The 15652-nt window shown below is 29.7% G+C and overlaps 1 protein-coding gene across 3 annotated transcripts in view; it reads right to left on the bottom strand.

The window, feature by feature from the left end:
* The window catches only part of SNF4Agamma (SNF4/AMP-activated protein kinase gamma subunit), a 514590-nt gene that overhangs the window by 263270 nt on the left and 235668 nt on the right, over positions 1-15652 (bottom strand). Inside the window, exon 2 of one of the 3 annotated variants that reach the window (XM_075290407.1) lies at positions 8826-11061. The exons of the other annotated variants lie outside the window; for them this stretch is intronic. Coding sequence (XP_075146522.1) covers positions 8826-10517 — 1692 coding nt within the window. The 5' untranslated portion in view covers positions 10518-11061. The remainder of the gene's footprint in view (positions 1-8825; positions 11062-15652) is intronic. 3 annotated transcript variants of the gene reach the window in all.

Here is a 15652-nt window from a genome sequence, read left to right on the forward strand (position 1 = left end):
GAGAAATTTTTCTATGGAAATGAAATTTTGAGAAATTTTTCTAAGGAAATAAAATTTTCACGAAATTTTCTATAGAAATAAAATTTTGACAAAATTTTCTATAGAAATAAAATTTAACAAAATTGTTTCTATAGAAATCAAATTTTGACAAAATTTTCTATGGACATCAAATTTTGAGAAAATTTTCTATAGATATAAAATTTTGACAAAATTTTCTATGGAAATAAAATTTTTACGAAATTTTCTATAGAAATACAATTTCCACGAAATTTTCTATAGAAATAAAATTTTGACAATTTTTTTTATAGAAATAATTTTTTTTACAAATTTTTCTATAGAAATACAATGTTCTTTAGAAATAAAATTTTGAGAACATTTTCTATAGAAAGCAAATTTTGAGAAAATTTTCTATAGAAATCAAATTTTGACAACATTTTCCAAAGAAATAAAATTTTGAAAAATTTTTTATAGAAATCAAATTTTGAAAAAAATTTCTATAGAAATCAAATTTTGACAAAATTTTTTTTATAGAAATTAATTTTTTTTACAAATTTTTGTATAGAAATAAAATGTTGACCAAATTTTCTATGGAAATAAAATTTTGATAAAATTTTCTATAGAAATCAAATTTTGACAAAATTTTCTATAGAAATAAAAGTTTGACAAAACTTTCTATAGAAATAATATTTTGATGAAATATTCGTAATAAAAAATAAAATTTTGAGACGATTTTCTATAGAAATAAAATTTTTACAAAATTTTTTCTACAGAAAATTTTCTATAGAAATAAAATTTTGACAAAATTTTCTATAGAAATCAAATTTTGACATAATTTTCTATAGAAATAATATTTTGTCAAAATTTTCTTTATAAAAAAATAAAATTTTAAGAACATTTTCTATAGAAATAAAATTTTCACGAAATTCTCTATAGAAATAAAATTTTGACAACATTTTTTCTATAGAAATAAAATTTTATTGTTGTTTTTGATTCCAGCTTAAAACCATTCATTGACTAAACTACAAGTGTAGCTTAACCAACAGAGGAAAAGTATGCTTGTCAAATTTATTTGGGCAAAGCGCTGCTATAAATTTGAGTTCTAAACTAGAGGTCTGCACAATTCCATTTATAAATGCAGAGTACACGTGTACTTGCTAAATGAGTACATATATTTGAGAGAGTCGCAAAACAATTGGTACACATTTTAATGAACACCAAAAGCCACGAGTAACTTCTTGTTGCTACTCTGATGTCTTCACTACCAACAAACACATATTCCTCTTTCTCTCTTATTGAAGTGTACTCAGAGTGATCACGTCGAGTATGTTGCGAGAACAAAACTTCATAGAGCACTCCATGTACCACGTGCAGTTTCAGAAATACAAGAAAACAGTTACTCTCCATAATATATGTTTTCGGATTGATATAAAGAACGGCAAACGTTAAGGTAAGTGTGTGACATACATAAATATATGAAATATGTGACATACATACATATCTATGATTAATAATAATGGAAAGTTTTGCTTCGCATATAACTGAGCAATACTTGTGGTACCACGTGAAGTGAAGAGAATCCATGTTGTACTTTTTCTCAAGTACTTACATTTTTATTGTTCCTTTTTTTCGGAACACATATTGTTTCGGATAAGTACTTGGTGGTATTTGACAAGCAAGTGTTCTCTTCACTTCACTACTTGCGCTCTGAGAGAAAGACAGTGTATGTACTATATTCGACAGCGAATTGCATACATGTAGTTAAAAGTTATTCGATGCAGACCTCTATTCTAAACATATAATTTTTACACCGAAACATATGAAAATCAGTCTTTTTCGTCCGTGTAGTGCTTAATTTTATTTATTGTAATGTTAATTCTAATATATATATAGAATAAAACAATAAAATAATAATCCGGTACTAATAGGTTTTGTTAATGATTATATTTCATATACAAAAAATATTATTTTGTTCTAAGGCATTTCTATATGAAAAAATTCAACTATTTTTTATATATACAAATTGAAGAAATTAAACCTGAGGCTTAAGCGAACGTGCCGACAAATGTATTTACAACTCATTTACGCGTTTAAATAGAAACGATAAGTTTATGTAAAATATCACGTTGCTGTTTCAAATGTCATTATTCAATAATTCATTATTAAAAAAAAAAAAATAGTAATAAAAGTAAAATCGTAAAAAATATTAGACGCACTCCCACTATTCGCATTTAAAAAAAAAAAAAAAACTATATAAAATATATCAAAGTTAGTTTAAGGTCATTGCAACTTTGACATGTTTGGGTTTCAATGTATGCCACTAAACAACTGTTTTTTATTGTCACCATAGAGCACGTGATATTAGAATATTAGACAAGCATTTGAAAAAAAAAAAATAATAATAACTATTCAGATAACACCGGTGGTGGTAACAACAACACAAAATTGTATAGTTTTCAATTTTTGTTGTTAGTTTTAAATAATAAATATTCAAAACGAGTTTTAGTTTTAGCCAAGTAAAAACGTAAGTAAAAAATAATAACAAATTGTTAAAAAAAAACATTAAATTTTGTACGTGCCTACGAAAAACATTTAATTTTAATGTTTATTTTTTATTTTGTTTTGATTTTTTTTTTTAATTTTGCATTGAAAAATGTGAGCCGCTAATAATGGAGGCCATAGGCAAGTGATGAGTTACAAATGGAAAAAAAGAATACTTTAAAAATGTCTTAAAATTAACATTTTTAATGAACTCAGCATGAGTTTAAATAAACAGAAAAAAAGGTAATTTAAAATATATTTTTTTTTTTTTGAATATATCAACAAATTATTTTGTTCCTTTTGCTATTTGGAAAAAAGAGAAAATTCAATAAAACCATCAGAGAAAATAAAGCTTCCTCCATAACCTCAAAAATAAAAAAATCATCAGAGAAAATAAAGCCTTTTTCCAAACACGCAACATTTTTAACATTACCCACATATAATTTTTCGTCTTTTAAACAGAGATATAAATTTAAAATTTTTAATTTTGTACTTGGCTAAACAAATAGATTTATTTTTTCTTTGTTTTCAATTTTTCTTAATTTTGTTTGATTTTTGCAATCAAATCTGAGATTTCCTGAGCCTGTGCTGAGACCATAGGCATTTGACGAATTACAAGGCCAAACAAAATATATTTTAAAAAATGTCTTAAAATTAATAATTTCTTTTTACAATCACAGCCAGATAATAAAAATAAAAGATGGCTCATTTAAATAAACTTTTTTCTTCGAATATCTAAAAAATCTTTTGTTCCTTTTGCTAATTGGAAAAATAAAAAAATATACAAAGAACCGAAAATTCAATAAAAAATTTAATAAAAAACGATCAGTGTAAATAAAGCTTTCCCCAAACTGGCAAAATTTTTAAGATTATTGCCACATTCCTTTTTTCGTCTTTTAGATAAATGTATAAAAAATACACAACACCCTAAAATGCGCAAATATTTAATGATTTATGCCTGCTACTGCGGTTAAGAATGTTTTTTTTTCGACCAAAATAATTTTCACTTAATTATTGATGGCATGGCATGATGAGTTTATGAGGTGAGAAATACAAATTGATTCCATGGAAATATTAATAAAATTGTAAATAGAGAGAGCGAGAAAGAGATTTCTTATTTCAAACAAAGAAGTGTTTAATAATTTTTTGCAAGTAATTTTTTTATATACCAGAAAATATTTTTTGGAAAATTTTCGTAGGTTCGAGTTTTTAATGTAAAAACACTTCTTTAGGGTTTGGCATAATTTTAACTTCACAAGAAGTTCTTTTGAGATTATTGGTCGTTTTGTAAATATTTTTTGTTAATTAATCCTTCGATGGGTGGTTAGTTCTCTGTGGAAATGTTAGACTTTTATTATCTCATGACTCTGTATATGACCTGGTGTCAACCATGATTGTTTATGACTACCTGTTCTATTTTGAGCAGCAAGTGATAAATCATCATATTTGAGTTCATATAAAAAACAGATTTATGCATGAATAAAAATCCAAAAAGTCTACAGGGTCCTTACTACAACGGTTGCCACAGTTGGTAGAAATTTACCAAAAATGGCAATTTTTGTTACTGTTTGGTAGATTGGTAGAATTATTGATGTATTGGTAGTTTTTGCAAAATATATCTCATCAAATAAGAGGTACATCAATTTTCTATAGAAATACAATTTTGACCAACTTTTCAATAAAAATAAAATTTTGAGAAAAATTTTCTATAGAAATAACATTTTGATAAAATTCTCCATAGAAACAAAATTTTGCGAAACTTTTCTGTAAAAAAAAAATTTGAGAAAAGTTTCTATAGAAATAAATTTTTGACCAACTTTTCGATAAAAAAATTTTGTCAAAATTTTCAATAGAAATAAAATGTTATATTTCATGTTAGCCTGATACCGAAACAGGCAATTGACGTCCAAATACATTATATCTAATTATACAATTATTTTTCGAGCTTTATGGACAGATAGATTAAGGAACGTGGTTAATAGAACCATTGAAAAGAAAACACCAGATACAAATCTATACACGCCTGGACTGTACATGTTTCGGTTCGGGCGAATGAACTTTTCCACAGCCTTTAGTATAGATCTGGCTGGGAGAGATAACTCAATTTTGGGCCCTTTATGCTAACTCCTTATGGAGAAAACATTTGGGAAATTTCCTCTTACAAATTGAATCATCTTTTCTCCCACTGTACATCATCTTTTCATATAACTTACAAGTCCCTTAATCTTATTTTTATTTCGTTCACAAATTTTTCTATAAATAATATAAATAAAATGTTGACAAAATTTTCTATAGAAATAAGACATTGGCATTTTTTATAGAAATTAATAGAAGTTTTTTAGAAACATTTCTATAGAAATAAAATTTTGTCAAAAATTTTTATATAAATAAAATTTTGACAAAATTTTCTATAGAAATAAAATTTTGGCAAACTTTATAGAAATAAAATTTTGACAAAATTTTCTCTAAAAATAAAATTTTGGCAAAACTTTATAGAAATAAATTTTTTTACAAAATTTTCTATGAAAATAAAATTTTGGCAAAACTTTATAGAAATAAAATTTTGACAAAATTTTCTATAGAAATAAAATTTTGACAAAATTTTCTTTAGAAATAAAATTTTGACAAAATTTTCTATAGAAATGAAATTTTGACAAAATCCCCTATAGAAATAATATTTTGTATACAAAATAAAATTTTGAGAAAATTTTCTAAAGAAATAAAATCTTGACGAAATTTTCTATAGAAATAAAATTATTACAAAATTTTATATAGAAATAAAATTACAAAATTTTCTTTAGAAATAAAATTTTGTGAAAATATTCTATAGAAATAAAATTAGGTAAAAGTTTTCTTTAAAAATAAAATTTCGTAAAAATTTTCTAACGAAATAAAATTGTGACATAATTGTCTATGGAAATAAAACATTGTCAAATTTTTATAGAAATAATTTTTTTAGAAAATTTTCAATATAAACAAAATTTTGATAAAATTTTCTATAGAAATAAAATTTTGATAAAATTTTCTATAGAAATAAAATTTTGGCAAAATTTTCAATGGAAATAAAAATTTGACAAAATTTTCTATAGAAATAAAATTTTGAGAAAAATTTCTATAGAAAGAAAACATTGACAAACATTTTTATAGAAATAAAATGCTGAGAAAATTCTCTATAGAAATAAAATTTTTAGAAAATTTTCTATAGAAATAAAATTGTGACAAAATTTTCAAAAGAAATAAGTTCTTTAGAAAATTTTCTATAGAAATAAAATTTTCTACAGAAATAAAATTTTCTAAAGAAATAAAATTTTGAGAAAAATTTCTATAGAAAAAAACATTGACAAACATTTTTGTAGAAATAAAATTCTCTATAGAAATAAAATATTGACAAAAATTTCTATAGAAATAAAATTTTTAGACAATTTTCTTTAGAAATAAAATTGTGACAAAATTTTCAAAAGAAATAAATTCTTTAGAAAATTTTCTATAGAAATAAAATTTTCTATAGAAATAAAATTTTCAGAAAATTTACTGTAGAAATAAAAGTGGGACAAAATATTATTTCTATAAAAATAATATTTTGACAAAATTTTCTATCGAAATAAAATTTTGGCAAAATTTTCTATAGAAATCAAATTTTGACAAAATTTTCTATAGAAATGAAATTTTGACAAAATTTTGTATAGAAATAAAATTTTGACAAAATTTTGTATAGAAATAAAATTGTGATAACATTTCCTATAGAAATAAAATTGTGACCAAATTCTCTATTAAAATAAAATTTTGAGAAAATTTTCTATAGAAATAAAATTTTGACAAAATGTTTAATAGAAATAAAATTTTGACAAAATTTTTTATAGAAATAAAATTTTGACAAAATGTTCTATAGAAATAAAATTTTGACAATTTTTTCGACAAATTTTTTATAGGAATAAAATTTTGCAAATTTTTTTATGGAAATAAAATCTTGACCAAATTTTCTATAAAAATAAAATTTTGCGAGAATTTTCTGTAGAAATAAAATTGTGACAAAATTTTCTATAGAAATAAAATTTTGTGTACAAAATAAAATTTTGATAAAATCATCTATAGAAATAAAATCTTGACGAAATTTTCTATAGAAATAAAAGTTTTACAAAACTTTCTATAGAAATAAGATTTGTACAAAATTTTCTATAGAAATAAAATTTTGAGAAAATTTTCTATAGAAATAAAATTGTGACAAAATTTTCTATAGAAATAAAATTTTGACAAAATTCTGTATAGAAATAAAATTTTGTATACATAATATAATTTTGAGAAAATTTTCTATAGAAATAAAATCTGGACGAAATTTTCTATAGAAATACAATTTTGTGAAAATTTCTATAGAAATAAAATTTGGTAAAAGTTTTCTTTAGAAATAAAATTTTTTTAAAAATTTTCTAAAGAAATAAAATTTTGACAAAATCGTCTATGGATATAAAACATTGTCAAATTTTTATAAAAATAATTTTTTTTAGAAAATTTTCAATAGAAAAACAATTTTGACAAAATTTTCTATTGAAATAGAATTTTGGTAAAATTTTATAGAAATAAAATTTTGACAAAATTTTCTGTGGAAATACAAATTTTACAAAATTTTCTATAAAAATAATATTTTGAGAAAAATTTCTATAGAAATAAAACATTGTGACAAAATTTTCAATAGAAATAAATTCTTTAGACAATTTTCTATAGAAATAAAATTTTCTACAGAAATAAAATTTTCTATAGAAATATAATTTTGAGAATATTTACTGTAGAAATAAAAGTGGGACAAAATATTATTTCTATAGAAATAATATTTTGACAAAATTTTCTATAGAAATAAAATTTTGACAAAATTTTCTATAGAAACGAAATTTTGACAAAATTTTCTAAAGAAACGAAATTTTGGCAAAATTTTCTATAGAAATAAAATTTTGACAAAAATTTTCTATAGAAATAAAATTTTGAGAACATTTTCTCTAGAAATAAAATTGTGACAAAATTTTCTATAGGAATACAATTTTGACAAAATTCTCTATACAAACAACATTTTGTATACAAAATAAAATTTTGAGAAATTTTTCAATAGAAATAAAATTTCCGAAGATATACAATTTTGAGAAAATTTTCTATAGAAATAAAATTTTGGCAAAATTTTATAGAAATAAAATTTTGACAAAATTTTCTATGGGAATAAAAATTTGACAAAATTTTCTATAGAAATAAAATTTTGAGAAAAATTTCTATAGAAAGAAAACATTGACAAAAATATTTCTAGAAATAAAATGTTGAGAAAATTCTCTATAGAAATAAAATATTGACACAAATTTCTATAGAAATAAAATTTTTAGACAATTTTCTATAGAAATAAAATTGTGGCAAAATTTTCAAAAGTAGTAAATTCTTTAGAAAAATTTCTATAGAATTAATATTTTCTACAGAAATAAAATTTTCTATAGAAATAAAATTTTGAGAAAATTTACTGTAGAAATAAAACTGGGCAAAATAGTATTTCTATAGAAATAATATTTTGACAAAATTTTCTATCGAAATAAAATTTTGGCAAAATTTTCTATCTAAATAAAATTTTGACAAAATTGTCTATAGAAATAAAATTTTGAGAAAATTTTCTATAAAAATAAAATTTTGAAGAAATTTTCTATAGAAATAAAATTTTGAGAAAATTTTCTTTAGAAATAAAATTTTGAGAAAATTTTCTATAGAAATAAAATGGTGACAAAATTTTCTATAGAAATAACATTTTGACAAAATTCTCTATATAAACAACATTTTGTATACAAAATAAAATTTTGAGAAATTTTGCAATAGAAATAAAATTTTCTGAAGATATACAATTTTAGAAAATTTTCTATAGAAATAAAATTTTAGAAAATTTTCTATAGAAATAAAATTTTGAGAAAATTTTCTATAGAAATAAAATTTTGAGAAAATTTTCTATAGAAATAAAATTTTGTGAAAATTTTCTATAGAAATAAATTTTTTAGAAATTTTTCTATAGAAATAAAATTTTGACAAAATTTTCCATAGAAATAATTTTTTTTCCATAGAAATACATTTTTTTCTGATGACAAAAACAAATTCTAGACTTGATATACTCAAAGAAAAAATACTTTCCCCCGTAACGAAATTTTAGAAAACTCTTCTTTCAGTGTAGTGTTTAATAAATAAAACGATCTTTAAAAATCGGCAAAGTGATTTCCTAGAAAATTTGCACATTACCTTACAAACCATACTCACTAGTAAATGGAAAAACTTACATCTTCCGATTGTACAGCTGTGGTACGACCACTCTCAGCCGCACTGTCATCTGTGTAGTACTGTTTCTTTGGCAAAGACGATTCCGAACTCAATGATCCACCGGCCGATTTGGCCGATAAAGGTGGAGTTCTGCTGGCGGTTGTATGCGATGAGGTAGGCCGTTTAATCCACACATCATCCAAATGAGGATAATCACGGAATTTCGATGAGGCCGCCACGGTTGAAGGGCCCAATGTTGCAGCTTTATTGTAGGGTTTTGTAGGGCTTGAGGTGGAAATGGAGGTGGCGGTGGATCTTAAACTATTATCACAGTTCGCATTTAAACCTACGCTATTGAGAGATGAAGTACTTTCGACCGGTGAGCGTATTTCTACCATGGATGTATCGAAAAACTCTTTGGACAAATGAGGCTGGGCCGAGGGGCCTTTATTGCTGCCATAACGTTGCGAAAAGAGACCCTGCACAGAGGAATAACCGCCAAAACTGCTGGGAAAGCTAATGGTTTGGGCATTGGAGTTGGCATTTAAATGTTTCAATTTATCCGCTTCGTTGCGTAGCTGGGGAAGCTCTGGAGTTTCTTGAGTTTTGGTAACGGTAAATTTCCCCTTGATTACCAGCGTAGAGGGGGAGGGAGGCTCTTGAGGCTTTTCGCCCGTCGATGATTCGGTGGCTTTAGGCGAAGTCTGAATTTTAGACGGTGGAGACATAGTCACCGTTGATTTGGGCGAAATGGAAGAAGAAGATTTGGCCGACTCCAGGAGATTAATTAGAGCAGGTGGCAATATGGTTGGCGGTATGGGAGGTGGGGGTGGTGGAGAGCTATGCTCTGGGGCCACTGTAACCGTCTTGATATCCTCCACATTGTTGGTGTTAATGCTATCAATTTTATGCATAAATTGTTGCCTCAAACGTTCTAGGTCCTTGAATTTCTCGGCCGAAGCCTTATCGTTGACTGGGGGTGGTGGTGGCGGTGGTGTGGGTCGAGCCTTACTCTCAAATCGGGGAGCGTTTTGTTCACCCAATTGTGGCTGTGGTGATTTATCACCATCATCTTCATCCTCCTCTTTACATTGGGAAAGACGTCTACGTTCGGTATAGGGATTCAAATAGGGTCTCATTTGAAAGATATCATGGTTGAAGAATTTCGGAGACATACTAAGCACAGCTTGGATTTCTTCGGCCGGGGGTATATCATCGGAGTCGGAATCCGAATCGCTGCTATGATATTCAAATGATTTTGTACGAGGAAAGGTTTGCAGAGTAGCCGTACCCAAGCCACTGGAACAGGTTAGATCATCACTTTTGGTGGGATGCAGGGGTTTTGTCATGCCCTCATCGACATCGCCATTTAGCGAAGGCTCCGAATCCGATTCATAACCATCATTTTCGGCATTATTTTCCAAATCATCCATGGAAGCCTCAAAGGCATTTTCAAATATATCATCACCCATAATGGGTAAGGCACACTCCTGCATGGCTGCCATTGGAAAGCCTCCACCATTGTGTCGCAAAGAATTTCTACTGCCCATTTCCGAGGTGGATAGGGAATCCGATAGGGAACTTTTACTTTGGGATTTCTCCGTACTATCCTGTTTCTCCTCGTGAGTCATAGAGGAAATTGAAGCCGAATTGGACATGGGACATTTTTGATTATTCAAATTTTCCTCAATATATTCACAATTTGTGGCCATTGGTTATGAATTTTTTTGGAGGTGAGGAGATGAGAGAGAGAGAGAGATTGAAATTTTTGTGGAAAAAAAAGAAAAATCCAAAATTTATTAAAAATCTAGTGTTCTGGGGATTATTTTCGATAGTCACAAAAATGACTCGAAGGAAATGGGTTGTGACACGGCTATTGATGGCGATTTAATTCTCATTCGCTTTGCAGTAACACCCGAATGTACAGAAGGTTCAAAGTTAGTTAGCTATTGTTGTTGGAAATCACGATAATATTTTCTCTTGAACGACATTTGAATTTGTTTTCTTTCTATTCGATATGTTTTAAAAATTTTTGCAATAATTTACTTGAGAGTATGTAGGTTGGAGATTTTTCAAACCTGCTGGTGGGTTTTTTTTTTTTGTTTTTTGGTATTACTTCAAAATTAAATTTTTAAGTTTCACTGCACAATTTGTTTTTGGGAAATTAATTTTTTATTTGCTTTGAAATTGCACTTGTCAGAAAATGGATTGTTTTGTTTTCCTTGTAATTTTTTTTTTCGTTGTTTTTTGTTTTATCTGCAAAGTAACCAAGAAAATAATAAAAAAATAAATTATAATGTTTTTGCATTTAATACACTTGGATCATCGAGATGTTTGTTTGTTGATTGACATGACTGCAAAGTAGTAAAATATGTAAAATATTTTTGGGGCACTAAAAGTTCTTTGAAGGGGAAGGAGGAAATTCTTTAAACCACTTTGTTTCATAATATGTTAAATAATTTAATATATTTTTCTAAGGACTCAAATGTTATGCCCCGAACAAAATAACTACGAGAAACGCATGTTTTGAATCAATTGTATAATTTGTTTAGTTACAAATTTCATTGATTTTAATCGCAAAATTAAATTAATGCTTTAATTGAGACCTTCAACTCTTTATTGTATTTTTATACCCTCCCCCATAGGATGGGGGGTATATTAACTTTGTCATTCAGTTTGTAACACATCGAAATATTGCTCTAAGACCCCATGAAGTATATATATTCTGGGTCGTGGTGAAATTCTGAGTCGATCTGAGCATGTCCGTCCGTCCGTCCGTCTGTTGAAATCACGCTAACTTCCGAACGAAACTTAGCACAAGTAGTTGTTATTGATGTAGGTCGGATGGTATTGCAAATGGGCCATATCGGTCCACTTTTACGTAAAGCCCCCATATAAACGAACCCCCAAATTTGGCTTGCAGACAATCTAAGAGAAGCAAATTTCATCCGATCCGATTTGGTACATGGTGTTAGTATATAGTCTCTAACAACCATGCAAAAATTGGTCCACATCGGTCCATAATTATATATAGCCCCCATATAAACCAATCCCCCGATTTGGCTTTCGGAGCCTCTAAGAGAAGCAAATTTCATCCGATCCGGCTGAAATTTGGTACATTGTGTTAGTATATGGTCTTTAACAACCATGCAAAAATTGGTCCACATCGGTCCATAATTATATATAGCCCCCATATAAACCAATCCCCCGATTTGGCTTTCGGAGCCTCTAAGAGAAGCAAATTTCATCCGATCCGGCTGAAATTTGGTACATTGTGTTAGTATATGGTCTTTAACAACCATGCAAAAATTTGTCCACATCGGTCCATAATTATATATAGCCCCCATATAAACCGATCCCCCGATTTGGCTTTCGGAGCCTCTAAGAGAAGAAAATTTCATCCGATCCGGCTGAAATTTGGTACATGGTGTTAGTATATGGTCTCTAACAACTATGCAAAAATTGGTCTACATCGGTCAATAATTATATATAGACCCCATGGTTAGGTTAGGTTAGGTTATGTGGCAGCCCGATGTATCAGGCTCACTTAGACTATTCAGTCCATTGTGATACCACATTGGTGAACTTCTCTCTTATCACTGAGTGCTGCCCGATTCCATATTAAGCTCAATGACAGGGGACCTCCTTTTTATAGCCGAGTCCGAACGGCGTTCCACATTGTGGTGAAACCACTTAGAGAAGCTTTGAAACCCTCAGAAATGTCACCAGCATTACTGAGGTGGGATAATCCACCGCTGAAAAACTTTTTGGTGTTCGGTCGTAGCAGGAATCGAACCCATGAACTTGTGTATGCAAGGCGGGCATGCTAACCATTGCACCACGGTGGCTCCCATATAGCCCCCATATAAACGGACCCCCAAATTTGGCTTGCGAGACCTCTAAGAGAAGGAAATTTTTTCCGATCCGGCTGAAATTTGGTACATGGCGTTAGTATATGGTCTCTAACAACCATGCAAAAATTGGTCCACATCGGTCCATAATTATATATAGCTCCCATATAAACCGACCCCCCCGATTTGGCTTGCGATGCCTCTAAGAGAAGCAAATTTCGTCCGATCCGACTGAATTTTGGTACATGGTGTTAGTATATGGTCTCTAACAACCATGCGAAAATTGGTCCACATCGGTCCATAATTATATATAGCCACCATATAAACCGATCACCAGATTTGACCTCCGGAGCCTCTTGGAAGACCAAAATTCATCTGATTCAGTTGAAATTTGGTACGTGGTGTTAATATATGGCCCCAAACTCCCATGCAAAAATTGGCCGAAATCGGTCCATAATTATATATAGGCCCCATATAAACCGATCCCCAGATTTGACCTCCGGTGCCTTTTGGAGAAGCAAAATTCATCCGATCTGCTTGAAATTTGGTACGTGGTGATCGTATATGATATATAACAACCATGCCAAAAGTGGTCCATATCAGTCCATAATCTTATATATAGCCCCCATATAAACCGATCCCGAGATTTGGTTTTGGACCCTCTTGGAGGAGCAAATTTTAAAATTTGGTACATTGTGCTAGTATATGGCCGTTAACAACCATGCCTAACTAGATCCATGTCGGTCTATAGTTTTATATAGCCCTCAGATAAATCGATCCCCAATCACAAAAAAATTGGTCCATATCAAGTTCATAGTTGTATATAGCCCCCATATTAGCGACCCCATATTTCAATTCTGGTTATCTACGTACCGTGCAAAAGTCCATATCGATTCGTAATTAACAGGTTGGCTGATAAGTCCCCGGTCTGACACATAGATGGCGTCGCTAGTATTAAATTCATATTATTTTTATATAGTACCAACCTTCAAATGATTCGTGTCAAAATTTGACGTCTGTAAGTCAATTAGTTTGCGAGATAGAGCGTCTTTTGTGAAGCAACTTTTGTTATTGTGAAAAAATGGAAAAAAAGGAATTTCGTGTTTTGATAAAATACTGTTTTCTGGGGGGAAAAAATACGGTGGAAGCAAAAACTTGGCTTGATAATGAGTTTTCGGACTCTGCCCCAGGGAAATCAACAATAATTTATTGGTATGCAAAATTCAAGCGTGGTGAAATGAGCACGGAGAACGGTGAACGCAGTGGACGCCCGAAAGAGGTGGTTACCGACGAAAACATCAAAAAAGTCCACAAAATGATTTTGAATGACCGTAAAATGAAGTTGATCGAGATAGCAGAGGCCTTAAAGATATCAAAGGAACGTGTTGGTCATATCATTCATCAATATTTGGATATGCGGAAGCTCTGTGCAAAATGGGTGCCGCGCGAGCTCACATTTGACCAAAAACAACAACGTTTTGATGATTCTGAGCGGTGTTTGCAGCTGTTAACTCGTAATACACCCCGAGTTTTTCCGTCGATATGTGACAAAGGATGAAACATGGCTCCAGCACTACACTCCTGAGTCCAATCGACAGTCGGCTGAGTGGACAGCGACCGGTGAACCGTCTCCAAAGCGTGGAAAGACTCAAAAGTCCGCTGGCAAAGTAATGGCCTCTGTTTTTTGGGATGCGCATAGAATATTTTTTATCGATTATCTTGAGGAGGGAATAAACATCAACAGTGACTATTATATAGCGTTATTGGAGTGTTTGAAGATCAAAATCGCGGCAAAACGGTCCCATATGAAGAAGAAACAAGTATATAAAGCAGTAAATTCGGCCGGGCCGAATTTTAAATACCCACCACCATGAATCAAATATGATAGTTTACTTTGAAAACTCTTCGTCGTAGTGGGTTACTTGATAATATATAGAATTGTAGGGGGTTTGATGACAAATCTTCTCCCAAGCAAGTCAGTTCCCGAAGACAAACTTTAAAGATTCTACCTATGAAGACCAGATCAGATTCTGTATTTATGAGAACCAATTTATTTGAGTTTTAGAGAAATTATAAACATATCGTGTATATGATGAAATTACGCCATGATTTAAAATCTTAAATATGTAGATTTTTTCCGCCTGCTATACCCTGAAAGAAGTGTTTTTTTTTTTTTTGAGAAACGTAATTTTGGACAAGCAAAGTTTTCTTTTGACACAAATTTTAGAGACAATCGTTGAATAAACGAAAATACTTTATAAAAAAAGAAATTTCGTTTGTCTAAATTTTCATTATAGCCCAAGAAATAAAGCCGGGAGATCGGTATATATGGGGGCTACACCAAAACATGGACCGATAGGCACCATTTGCTACTCACATATTTGTGATCTTAAAATACCTCCAGATTTTCAATTTCAAACAAATCGGCTAGAAAATATAGTCTCTAGACGCCCAAGAAGTAAAAATCGAGAGATCAGTCTATATGGGGGCTATACCAAAAAATGGGCACCATTTTCGGCACACCTTTTGATGGTCCCAAAAGAACTCTAGATTTTCAATTTCAGGAAAATCGGATAGAAAATATAGTTTCTAGAAGCCCAAGAAGCAAAATCGGGAAATCAGTCTCTATGGGGGCTATATCAAAACATGGACCGATGAGCACCATTTTCGGCACACCTTTTTATGGTCCTCAAATACCTCTAGATTTCCAATTTCAGGCAAATCGGATAAATATAGTTTCTAGAAGCCCTAGAAGCCAAATCGGGATATCGGTCTGTATGGGGGCTATACCAAAACATGGACCGATGGACACCATTTTCGGCACACCATTTTATGGTCCTCAAATACCTCTATATTTCCAATTTCAGGCAAATTGGATAAAAACTACGATTTTTATAGGCCCAAGACTCCAAATCGGGAGGTTGGTTTATATGGGGGCTATATCAAAACATGGACCGATGGACACCATTTTCGACACACCTCTTTATGGTCCCAAA

Source organism: Haematobia irritans, chromosome 1 (assembly GCF_050003625.1).
Source record: "Haematobia irritans isolate KBUSLIRL chromosome 1, ASM5000362v1, whole genome shotgun sequence".
NCBI lineage: Eukaryota > Metazoa > Arthropoda > Insecta > Diptera > Muscidae > Haematobia > Haematobia irritans.